The sequence below is a fragment of the Marmota marmota genome, unplaced genomic scaffold (genome assembly GCF_001458135.2).
Source record: "Marmota marmota marmota unplaced genomic scaffold, marMar, whole genome shotgun sequence".
Lineage (NCBI taxonomy): Eukaryota > Metazoa > Chordata > Mammalia > Rodentia > Sciuridae > Marmota > Marmota marmota.
The window spans coordinates 77805-91471 of NW_026000147.1; the positions used below are offsets into that span (position 1 = coordinate 77805).

Sequence of the window (13667 nt, forward strand, 5' to 3'; positions counted from 1 at the left end):
AAAAAAAAAAAAAAAAAAAAAAAAAAAAAAAAAAAAAAAAAAAAAAAAAAAAAAACACCATCTTTAGTTTTTAAATATTTAATGTATTTGCAAACTCAACATCTGCAACTGTAATTTGAAATTTCCTAAGTGGCAGAGCACAGGGCAAGGGCTTATAGTATATATTGTGACAGGAAATGTTTCAGGATAAAATCGTAGGATATACTTGGCAGTAATGTGGGGTTACCCTCTACCAGATGATGTTTTGAGCATAGGAGATTTCCTTCTAAAGACTTTAAAACATGGAACAATAAATTAATTGTTTAATTTTTTGTTTAAATTATTTTTAATTAATTGTATTAAAATATGAAAACAATTAAACAGCACAGAAGTCACTTGTATCAATAGTAGTTCTTTTTTGAGTTGTAATAATGACAGAAACAGAACCATGTATATTTATCAAAATTAAAACATGTCATGTGCCTGGTAAAACACGTTGAATTAGTAATGTTTAAAATCAGAACATTACATTTTATAGGGAGCATGCATATTAACAGAGCTTGTCAGTAACTATAGTCTTGTTCATGAAAACCTAAAACTTATTGAGGTCTCCTATGCAAAAATTGGAGACTTTTTTGTCAGTCTGTGAAGTCATGAGTAGGCTAGGAAGGAAATGTCCTCATTGTGCCTTACAGGGAATGTCCTCTCGCCTGAGAGGGACTCATAGAGCTTAGGTCTCTTTTGCAGATACCAACAACCTCACTAAGATGCCCAAACTTCCTCCTCCCACAGCCTTCTTAGGACCTCGCTGAACACTGGTTCTGCATCTGAGGATCCAGATCCACTTACAAGATGGAGGTGATGGGAAGACACAGTTCACCTGAGAAGAACCTGGGTTGGTTTAGGGAAGGGAGGCCTTTAACCCATCTCTCTGCAGGGCCTTAATTTTTGTGTCTGTAAGAAAGTGACAATGTCTCACTGGAGAGCACCAAACCATCAGGTCTCCAGTGGGACATATCACCTGCCCCTCCATTTGACGGTGTGCTCAGGTGGATAACAGCTCTCTAGAGAGAAGTGGGCTCCCAACTTTTCTCTTAAGTTAAATGACATGTGTATTGGGGGGTCACAGTCATCCCAATCATTTAGAAAGTATCAATTCTTACATTGTGACATGGGCCAAATTTGTCTAAAATCACCTAACATTTTGTCAGAGCACTTTCTGGTCTGAGATCTTCCTGGCACCCCTGTGAGTTGCTGTTTGGCCAGGTGACTCAGCTACCATGGATGATGGGCATTTTCTCTCTCAGCCCCTTCTTACTGGGAGGACCTGGTTCCTGGGGAGTGTTGGCTTTGCTCTCCATTTTTCAAAGTCTGAGAATCTGGGTTCAAGGTGTGAGTGCAAATTAAATTGGAATTGAAATGTGTTGAAGTAAATACTCAGAGTGCAGGTGAAGCTGGAGTGGGGGTGGAGGTATTCACAGGCAGGTGAGGCTGGGTGAAGTGACGCTTGTTTCACTTATTCAAATGCAATTGAGCTTCATTTCTCTTATTGACTTAACCAACAGAGTCACTTGGAAGTTGCTCCTTTGGAACTACAATATTTTCTCAACCATTCCTTTCCTTAAGTACAATTTTATTCCTTCCAATTTATTTTTTTTCAATTTATAGTGATCATGAATAAAACTACTATGAATGCTTGCGTACACATTTGGGGGGTAAAACACAGATTGTGATTGTCGGATCATGTGTGTGACTCTCTGTGAAGGATAAGATATTGTAATGCTATTTTCAAATAGCCTGTATCATTTGGCATCTGATAAATTGATATGGACTATTTGAAAACAGCATTGCAATATCTTTAAAAAACCTAGTATTCCTGGTTAAATAAAAAAGAAATTGATATTATTATTCACTCTTTTTCCTGATTTAAAAGACTTTTATGGGTTCATATTTTCATGATATGAACTATTATCAAGGTTAGTAATTTTTCAGATGGTGCTTAAATCTGGTATTTTGTCCCAATTTAAAACACTTCATTCAGATAGTTATCCTACAGGAACTACTTATGGCAACACTGAGATAGATGAGGTGCCCAGACTGAACTTACACCAGAACTTCAATTACTTCTTCATACAAAAGCGGATATGATGGTTAACTTCAGGGGAATCATCTTCAAATGACTGTTTATGATTTTATTGTATGTTTTATTTTTGGTATCAGCCATTGAACTCAGGATTCTTAACCATTGAGCCACATCTACAGCCATTTTTATATTTTACTCAGTTACACAATCTTACTAATTTGCTTAGAGCCTCACTGAGTTGCTGAGCTTGATTCTGATCTCACAGTCCTCCTACGTCAGCCTCCCTAGCCAGTAGGATTACAGGCATGCACCACCACAACCAGGTTGTTTGGCCCAGTTTTGCTGAAATGTTATCAAATTTTTGGAAAAAAATATTTTGACACTTTGATAATCATTTCACTTTTCTTTGTAAATTCAGGGAATGGTTTTCTCACAATTGGCTTAAAGTGATTGAAATGTTCTATGATGAGTAAATAAACAAAGATCAGATTTCCCATTTACCGATGTTTTACAGTACAGTCAGCAGCATTAAGCACATTCAATTTTGTGTGCATGTATAATTTCCACCGTGTCCAGAACTTTTTCTTCTTCCTAAGCAATCTCTATATCCATCAAATAACAGTTTCCCTACTGAAACCCTTCCTCAGCTTCTGGAAAATGTATTTCTATATTCTGTCTCTATAGATTACATTACCCAAAGTTTCACCTTCTATGTGTGGATTTATACAATGATGATTCTTTTTAAGAGTGACATTTCATTGGACATAATGTCTTCAACTTTCATCTGTGGTTTCTTATGGTACCCCATGATATATCCAGACCCCATGTTTATAAATTCCTATGCATGTGGATATCTGAATGTTTGCACCATTGCATATTTTTGGTAACAGTACCAGGAGCAAAATTGTCCAAATGACAGTTTTGAGTCCTTACCAATATTATTTATTATATGTGTAAAAGCACAATTGATACCTCAGATGGAAATGTATTAGGCCTAAGAGAGACTACAGAGACTATTTACTTATTAAAAGCTACTCCAATCTCATATATTTATAAATATAGGGACTAATGAAGATAATAAAATTGAGATTTACCTCTCAGGGGTCCATCTCACATTTTCAGTCAGAAATACAACGTACTGCCAGGAACAGTGAAATTCTCCTCTAATTCCAGCAGCTCGGGAAATGGAATCAGGAGGATCATGTGTTTAGGCAGCATCAACAAAAGTAAGGTGCTAAGCAACTCAGTGAAACCCTGTCTCCACAAAAATCACAAGATCGGGCTGAGGATGTGGCTCAGTGTTTGAGTGTTCCTAATTCAATCTTCAGTAACTCCTCCTGCCCCCCCCCCAAATAATATAATGACTTTAGTTTATCTCAGAGGTATATGAAAAAAAATATCTAGCATGTATTTCTCATTCACAAGTTTAAAAGTAATCACATAAAATCCCCCCGTTGTCTATTCATTCAACAGAGAAAGCAGACACACTATGCCATGATGAATGATTGCACATCAGTGTGGAGGCTTTTTATGAAAATTTATCCATCATGAAATGATCCAACATTTACTCTCCTTCACCCATTAGAATTTCAAAAAGTTAAGGCTGTGTTTTTTAGTACAGATGAAAACCAAAGGGCTACTTGTGGCATAGCCATTGACCACCATCATCTGGATACAATGACAAATAGGGTCATTTTTCCACCTGGTTCTTGAGGAGGAGACAATGCAGTCCAAACAGTACAGGAGCACAAAGAAACCCAGGAGCACCAGGATGGTCCTAGTGGCCCTCTGTTCTGGGGAGGCTTTTGGAGACAGGCTGGTGAGGTGAAGGTGCTGGCACTTCCTCTTATGTCTATGCAAGAGGGTCACCATGAACCCACTGGAGAGGGCCTGGAGCCCTATAAGGAAGATGTCCTGTAATGAACCCAGTATGATAAATAAATGCCTGAGAAAGTAGCTCATGGGTAATATACTGCAGACATTACTGAGGAATATAAGAGTGTGTGTGAGGTCACAGTGGTGTTGTCAACAGCAGAGATTGAGAAGTGGGCACTAAAGGACATATAGAAGACCCACAGGGAAAGAAGGGATCTCAGGATGTCCTGTGGGGATTTAGGCTTGAACTTTGCCAAATCAGAGCTTCAGAAAAATAATATGTGTCCTAATCATATGGACCATGTCATGTTCTGTCACTTTGATCCAAGTTCAAATTAGCCCATTCCTGACTCCACACATTGTGATGCCTGAGATTCCGAGTTGTTGAGAATTACAGGTGGGCACCACCACCTTGGGCTACTTGCAGTTTTCTTTGTAATTTTAGAGAAAGTTTTCCTCACCCTTGATTATAAGGTAATTGCCACATTTTATTATTATTTAAGTAAACAAAAGATGATATTTATCATTTATCTGTGATTAAGAGTACGGGTCAGTGGCATTAAGCAAATTCAAATGTGGGTGCATGGATTCTCTCTACTGTCTCCCCAGTTTTTCTTATTCCTAAAATATCTCTGGATTCATTAAATAAAAATTCCCCAGGGCACACCCTTCCTCAGCTGCAGGAAAATGCCATACTACTACATTCTGTCTTTATAAATTATAGGACCCAAACTTCCATCTTTTACAGGTAGATTTTATACAATGTTGATTCTTTCGTGAGTGACAGTCACTTGACTGAATGATTTCAAGATTCATCTGTGGTTTCTTATACATCAGGATCACCTTCGTATTTAATGCTATGCTTAGTATTTAATGCAATATGCTGTCTTTGCATATTATTCTACTGAAGGTTCCACCATGCTGTGTGTAGATGTATACAGTTTTGATTCTGATGCCTATGCAAGAGGGTCACCATGTACCCTCTTGACATAATAAATTCAAGACTTGTCTGTGGCTTCCTATGCACCAAAATCTTTCTCCTATTCAACGTTGAGTGGAACTCCATGATACATCCAGACCATATCTTCATACATTCATATGCTTGAGAATATCAGACTGTCTCTATCACTGACTGTTATAAATATGGTATCCTGAGCAATGGTGTTTAAATAATAGTTGTTGTCGCTATATCAAGTTTTTTTATATTCATAAAAGTTCAATTGATAGATGAGATGGCAGTTTAAGGGATGTTTACAATCTATTAGGCATAAAGGAGATTTCTGAGACTCTTGATTCGTTAAAACCACTGCAATGTCTCACATACCTATAAATGTATGCACTGATTCAGAAAAAGAAAGTGATATTTACTTCCTAGGGTTCCTTTCACACATCAATCAGAAATATAAAGTTACTAGCTTTGTTGGAGCCATATGGTCAATAATCTGTCCTGTTTTTCTCAGTTTCAAGCTTCAATGTAATCATTTTTAAAAACCACTTTATGCATTGATCCAACACAGAGAGCAAACTCACTATGCCATGATGTGTTGATGCATGGCAGTGCAGTGGCTCAGGTTGAGAAATGACCCATCATGCAATGACTCAACGTTGACTGTCCTTCCCCACACAAACATTTCAAAAAGGTAATGCTGTGTCTTGCCGTGCAGATAAAAACCAAAGGACTGATGGTGGCATAGCCATTGGACACCATGATCTGGACAGAACGGCACACAGGGTCATTGTTCCACATGGTTCTTGAGGAGGATACCATGCAGTCCAAACAGTACATGAGCACAAAGAAACCCAGGAGCAGCAGGAGGGCCCTGGTGGCACTCTGTTCTGGGGAGGCTTTTGGAGACAGGCTGGTGCTGTGAAGGTGCTGGCACTGCCTCTTACGCCTATGCAAGAGGGTCACCATGTACCCAGTGGATAGGGCCATGAGCCCTATAAGGAAGGCATCCCGTAATGCACCCAGGACGGTAAACAAATGCCAGAGGAAGTAGCTCATGGGTAAGATAGTGCAGGAGTCACTGAGGAATATAAGGCCCTGGGAGGTCACAGTGGAGTTGTCAACAGTGGAGATGGAGAAGTGGGCACTGAAGGACAAATAGAAGACCCACAGGAAGAGAAGGGAACTCATGCTATCCTGTGGGGACTTAGGCTTGAACTTTGCCAAGCAGGAGCTTCTGGGGCTGAGGGTGAGGGCCTGCAGGACACTCAGCAGGCAGATGACAGAAATGGACAGGCCCCTTATCCACCTGTACAAGTAGGCAACTGATTTACATGTGACATCACCCTGAAGCCCCACCTGAGATGTAAAAGTGTCTGCAGCAAAGATCCCCGTGTTGAGCAGCATCAGGATGTGGGTAAGGGCCAAGAGACTAGTGATCCAGTCCGTGTTCTTGAGCCTCTTGTCACACAGGAACTTGATTATGTGGAACATAAAGAGGATGGTGTTGGCCACGATCCCAATTCCCACTTCAGAGTAAAAGGTGCTTCTTAAATTAATAACTCCATGCACCATGTGATTTTTTCTCATCTTTGGGGGTAAGGAATCATGGAGTACATGTCTTTGGGAGAAAAATAAGGAAATGCATTATCACAAATATTAACTTGCATCCCTCTCAGCCAACACTGTTTCCAGGAGGAAAATTTATTGGCCTGTCCCAGTGCCCCTGTCCCCTTTAACTGAAATTTGGCTGACACACCCTGGAAACCATTCTTTCCTCTCTCTCTTCCCATCCTTTCCCAATCATGGCTGGATTCCAATTTATGCAAAGTACAAAAGGATTTCCTGAGCATTAAAAATGATCACAGCTGTCATATATTTGTCATTCACAAGCTCCCATGTTATAGAAAATCTTTCCCTGATGCAATCTTGAATTTTTCTTGGTGATATCTTACTGCAAGGGTGGAGTATGTGTCCTTCCTGTAGTAAGGGCTATGCACTTTTGGGTCAATTGAAATTATGGGGGTTTAAATAGAAAGAAAACCCTCCAAAACAAAGAGCCTCAATGTTGTATGCCATGAATATTTATGTTAGCTTCCTGTTACCTTTATTCTGGTTTGTTCATGAACACATGTAATTTTGTGAATACATTCACAGAGAAAATGCTAAGTATTGCAACGTCTGAAGTCAGATGGCTTGAACATACTTACATGATCTTCCATTTAAAGGATAAGTATTCAACTTTGAGAAGCCCATGAACCTGGGCTCTGGGCTCATCTATTCTATAAGCTGAACAAAACCTCATCATGTCTGTACACAAGATACCTTGCATGAAACAGGATGAAGCACATTTGCATTCAGGGAAGGATTGCTGTGCAGAAGGATCTCTGGAATTTTTCAATTTTTTAGATTGTGCAGATCCTCATTCATAGAAATCTCTTAATAGTTGATCATCTCTATCACCAACTCAGAGAGGCTAAAAATCAACAGAATTATAATCTGTTGGGAATCTCTTTTCAGAGAAAACTGAGTGAATTTGAGACCTATTTGATTCCCCTGCACAGCTATCTATTTTAATTATTTTTGTTATTGAGTCACAATTTGACCTATGTGATCCAAGTCCAGTGTCAAATACTAGCAGAAACACATTTTCTACTTAAATATGGGTAGCCAGGCATGATGGCAGATTTTTTTTTTAATTTTATCCTTTAGCTGACATGATACTTGGACTTAGGGAGTCTCTTATTATAAGTCAATACAAGTATATATTGCTTGCTAACACATGGGGGGAATTAACATTTAGATTTTCTCACATTGTATAATTTCTAAGTGTGAAGAGTCTCAAAACTCTTATTTGGTCACATGTAATCACTTGATGCAGACTCTGGTGACCACATTGAGCTATAGGCATGAGAACTGCTGACCCAAGCCCTGTATCTGTGCCCAGGTGCCCCTCACCCCTCCTCTGAATCCTCCTTCCACTGCCCCTTCCCAGATTCTTCTGATCTGTAATTCCATGTGGGCAAAATGTTTATATTCCCTGCATGAGTGAGGACACGCAGTAATTGACTGAAAGGAAAATTCTGTAAACCATTAGGAAAAGAAAGTTAATTTTTTTTTCTGAAATGTGGTGAATAGCAAAATGATGATTTTATTTTTTATTTTGGGATTATAGGCATTCACAACTGTGCCCAGCATCTGTCCAGAATTTAGATCACATACTGATGTATTAGTATATCATATGCATCAGATATCTATATCTTACTCACTTAAATATTATAAAATATGTAAGTATTCTAAAGGTAAGTATAAAGCTATGTCTGTGTTCATATCTCCTTTATATTATAAAGCATTCTGGGGATCTGGAGCCCTTCATAATACAAGCTAAAATAAATCACCAGGTATGTCCTCTCCCAGCCATGAGTCTTGCCACTCAGCACAGAAGAGTCTAGAGGCTCAGGGACAAGATTAGAACTTCCTAAACCCCCTGCAGTGTGTTCAAGGGGCCTCCTCAACTAAGGCTCCTAACACAGTGATGGTACTTGGAAACGTACTCTTCGCAGCAAAAAAAAAAAATCATGATTTTTTTAAACAAGGGAAATCAAACTATCCTAAGAAATACTGGACAGTCCACAGAGGGTGACATAAATCACAGGGAAAGTAACATGGGTTGGGCATGGTGGTGCACATCTGTAATTCCCACAGCTTGGGAGTCTGAGGCAAGAGAATTGTATTTTTGAGACTAGCCTCAGCAACTTAGTGAGGACATAAGACTTATAGCAAGACCCTGTCTCTAAATAAAATATTAAAAGACTAGAGATGTACCTCAGTGGTTGAGCACCCCTGGGCTCAAACTTTAGTATAATAATAATAATAATAATAATAATAATAATAATAATAATAAACAGCATCAGCAAAGGAGCATAATTTATTTTGTCTTTTCCATGTACTTAAATCCCCCCCTGCTCCCATCACCTACTGTATGTTAACTAAAGATGAACAATTGAATTCTGGGAATGGGACTGGTCCTGATTCATGTGAGTTTGGGACTGAGGGGAAATTGGGCAGCCAGCTGTACTTTGCATCACAGTTCTAGCTGGGAAACTATGAAGAGCACTAGGGAGAAACAGCTTGCGTATCAGGGAGGGCACAACCACTACCAGCCAGGTGCTATGTTGTGTGAAAAACCATTGTGAAATGTGCAAGCTACAGGAATATGAAGGAGGAAAGCCTGCAGAATATTTGGGTAAATGAGTGATGGCTATCCCTGAAAAATATGGTTGATGATCATCCATTGTTCCTATAAATTGGAAAGATTTCAGTAAAGCTCAGGGTTCCCAGCAGCAACTACACAATAACAATAGCTTGAAATCTGTCTTCAGGTTCAGTATAAATAAAGTTCCTTTTATAACAGCAACAAGAAACTCCAAAGGAGTTCCATCACAGATATGAAGCTGTCCTTCCTGGGAAACCCAAACATACATACAGGAGGATCTGTTTACCTGATGAAGTCAATAATGACATGAGTCAAGTTCAATTTGCTTAAAGAGGAAGAAAAGGAGATTGTTTCACATTTGTTCTGTAAATGCATTTGCATGAAAATATGAACTTAAAAAATAAATGTGAGCCCAGACACCTGAACAGAATGAGGATCAACTTTTCCAAATATTCTCCCTAACAGAATGCCTATCAGACATAACCATTATGAGGGAAATGGGAAGGAGGATTTTAAAATGAATAATAAAAAGAGACCAGAGGAATGGACCATATATTCTTCCTGCTCAAATATTGAAAATTATACTCCCAGATCTTTGGGGGGCAAGGAAAAAGAAACCACTATCAGGTTCACTTGTCTTTTCATATGAAGGTGACACAGGACCACTGCCCTCTCACTCAGAATTGGCTAATGGGCAGAACACACAATGTGGAGAGGCACCATTCATTTTTAATTTGTGAGATGAAATGTAGGACAAGGAAGATTTCATGAGAAATTACAACACATGGTTCTGGTAATATAAGGTCACCCCTGTTACTTTTGGGTTTATACAAAATCACTTTTTAATTTCTCAATATTTAGAAAGTCACATATCAAGGAGCATTCCATTTTTTTCAGGAAGATGAGAGAAGCAATGCTGAGCATACTTAATAAAGAGGAGACTGGGAAAATTATTACTTCTCTGACTATTTGTATAGGACTAAATAACATAGAAAACAGGAGCTAGCACAGAAGGCATAGGCAATTGTTCAGAGAAAATTAAGTAGGAACCTGAAATAGTGGAAATTTCTTAAGGAAAATAAGGAATGATTTTCTAAGTCTCAAAATTAAAGAATGACACATCCTAGGAAGATTTCCTTCATTGCATCTCACAGAGCAGAGTTGTCTGGCTGAGTGCCATGGTTAATGCTGGATGGCTCTTCTAAAGCTACCAAAACCCTCATTATGAGACCCATTTTGCCCCGTCCTCCCTCATTCTAGAAGCCCATGTACTCACAGCCTATATTCAGGGAAACATAGAAGAACTTGGCTGGATGGATGCAGGCCACTTGGTGCACCTGAGAATAACCTGAACAGTTTTAAGGAAAAGGTGTGGTGACCTCATCTCTCTGCAGCCTGTCATTTGAGTTTCTATAGTTACATAACAGGGTCCCCCTGAGGAGCACAGGATGAATGGTCCCAAGCAAAACATTTCACTTGCCCCTTGATTAGATTCTGTCCTGCATAACAGCCATCTGGGGAGATGGGTGCTCAAAATTTCCTCCAAGTTCCTTTGACAAAAAAATAAAAAAAAAGTCTGAGATCCGAATTGTTTCCCCATAGGTAATCTGAACCTTTTCTCTGGTGGCTTTTAAAAGCCTATCTTTGTTCGGTGTGCTAGGCAATTGCATGATAGTGTGTCTCCCTCCGTGTGGTTCTTCTGTAATTTTGTCCATTTGGGGTGTCTTTAAGTTTCTTGTATTTGATTTTCCAGTTCGTTCTTCATGTTTGGGAAATTTTCTAACATTATTTCATTGGAGAGAGTGTGCATTCCTTTGATTTGTATCTCTGTGCCTTCCTCTATTCCAACAATTCTTAGATTTGGTCTTTTCATGATGTCCCATGATTTTGAAGATCCTGTTCATGGTTTCTTACCATCTTTCCCATGTGGTCAACTTTATTTTCAAGATTATATATGTTGTCAGGGCTAGGGTTGTGGCTTAGTGGTGGAGCACTTGCCTCGCACAGGTGAGGCTCTGGGATCCATCCACAGCACCACACAAAAATAAATAAGTAAAATAAAGGTACTGCATTCAACTACAACTAAAAAGTAAATATATAAAAAAAAAGATTATATATGTTGTCTTCATTGCCTGAGGTTCAATCTTACAGGTGATGTGGTCTGTTGGTGATGGTATCTATTGATTTTTTTATTTGGTTTATTGTTTCCTTCATTTCAAAAATAATTTGCATCTCTATCTCTTGAAATAAACTTTTACTACCTGTATTTCCTCTCTTATCTCTTTGTTGGTGTTATCAATTGTTGCCTGTATTTGTTCTCTTCTATTATTCTTTGCTTCACAGATCATTTTAATTATGTTTATTTGGAACTTCTTCTCTGACATTTTATCTACTGTACTGTGAGTGAATTCTATTATTATAGCATCTTGGTTTGTCTAGGGCACTTTTTCCCTTGCTTTTCTCATGTTGACTTTGTGTCTCCCTGTCTAGCGGTGGGAATCCGCAGTATTAAAGTTTCTATAGTACAATCTTCTAGTGTCCCCGCAGGTTACCAATACTGCACCTTTAAGGGGGAGATCCATGTTTACAGCACCCAATGCAAATAATATGCAGCCTTAAACTCAATATCTCTTGTTTAGACAATTACAGTTTTGTCACAATAAAGAGAAATGATGTGTTCAATTCATGTCTACTAAATATGTGTGTGTGTGTGTGTGTATGTATATATCAGGTTTGTGTAAGCATTTACAGTTTCTCATGGTGAGGAAAGAGAGGGGTGTATGATGTGAGGTTCATGATGTAGAAGGTGAGAACATAGAGGTATTAGATCATCGGAAAAGCAAAGAGGAATCAAGAGAAGTATGCTAGCAGGGATATCTCTGGTGTAACCAGACCTGCAGGGACCTTGATTATAGTCTTGCAGGTCTTGGCTGTTGTTTTTAGATGGAAGTAGCACAGGAGAGCCCTGTGTGGTAGACAGATTGTGTGTGTGTGTGTGTGTGTGTGTGTGTGTGTGAGAGAGAGAGAGAGAGAGAGAGAGAGAGCGAGAGAGAGAGATAGAATTGGGGGGAGAAACAGCCTGGTCATTGCTCCTCCTCCTCCATATGGTGGGCCAGGGTCCTAGTATCTAACTGCTTCCTTTAAAATCGAAAAACATCAAGCTGAGTTATATTTTAAAGTTCTGCCTTGTGCTTTTTACAAGAGACATGTCTACAGCTTAAGACTCTCCAATGTACATTAACAGTGTCTTTTTCTAGTATAAGATAACTGCATTTATGTGGGTTTTTCTCTGTGTCTTCTATTCTGTTCTATTCGTCTTCACGTCTGTTTTGGTGCCAATATCTTGACTTTTTTTGTTACTATAGCTCTATATTATAGTATAAGGTCTGGTATTGACATCCCTCCTACTTTACTTTTCTGGGTAAGGATTGCTTTGTCTATTCTGGACCTTGTTTTTCTAAATAAATTTCTTGAATGTTTTTTTTTTCCATAAGGAACACTGATGGAATTTGACTAGGAATTGCATTACATCTGTATATTACTGTCAGTTGCATGGTCATTTTAACAATATTAATCCTCTCTATTAAATGTATTGAAATATTTCCACCTTTGAATGTCTTTTTAAACATTTTTTCTTTACTGTACTGTAGTCTTCATCATAGAGGTCTTCCACTTCTTTTGTTACATTGATTTCCATGTATTTTCTTTTTTGTGGCCCTTGGGAAGGAGGTAGTTTTTGATTTTTTCTTTCAGTGGATTCACCATTGATTTATTGGAACACATTTGATTTGTGGGTATTTGTTTTATGTCCTGCTAATTTGGTGGATTTGTTTGAATTTTAGAAGTTTTGAGTGAAGTTTTTATGGGTCTTCAAAATGTGGAATGATGTCATCAGAAAATATGGATAGTTTTAGTTCTTGTTTTTCTACTTATATTTCCTTTATTGTCTTTCTTGCTTTTCTTTTTTTTTAATTTTTCCATTCATGATGATGAGGAATAATGTCTCAGTTTTCCAACAGAATTGACTCTGCCTGAGCTTCAAGTAAGTTTCATTGGACTGCTATTACCTCCACCTCAGCCTCCAGACGTGCCACTGGTTTTCCATGTTTTTTCTTGTGCACTTTCAAGTGATGCACAGCTCGAATTCTGAAAATTTTCAGCATAGAAACCATGAAGAACATGAGCAGAAATGTCAGAAAACCAGATGGTACCCTTGAGAATAGAGTCAAGAAGAGGGTGCCAATCATACATACATTGTAGAGAGAGGACCCTCAGAGACATGGGAGGCACTAAGAATGATTAATCCCAGAATTCAGGCATCACACCATGAGGAATGGATATGAGATCATTTGAACTTCATATCAAAGTGAGAGTAGTTGTGTTGTCTAAATGATGGCTACACATTATTTTTTGTCAAGGGAACTTAGAGAAAATTTTGAGTGCCACTCTCCCCAGACAGTGGCTTATTATCCAGATTAGAATCAAATCAAGAGGCATGTGAAATGTTACACTGTGGACTCCATAGTCCTGTGCTCTCCAGTGGGTTCTTGTCACATTACTGGGGACAC

The 13667-nt window shown here is 38.6% G+C and overlaps 1 protein-coding gene across 1 annotated transcript; it reads right to left on the reverse strand.

Annotated features, from left to right (window-relative positions):
* Positions 1-5504: 5504 nt before the first annotated feature.
* Positions 5505-6458, reverse strand: LOC125611466 (vomeronasal type-1 receptor 90-like). The gene has a single exon (XM_048786300.1). It carries the CDS (start codon positions 6456-6458, stop codon positions 5505-5507), a length of 954 nt encoding a protein of 317 aa, XP_048642257.1.
* Between the last annotated feature and the right edge of the window lie 7209 nt (positions 6459-13667).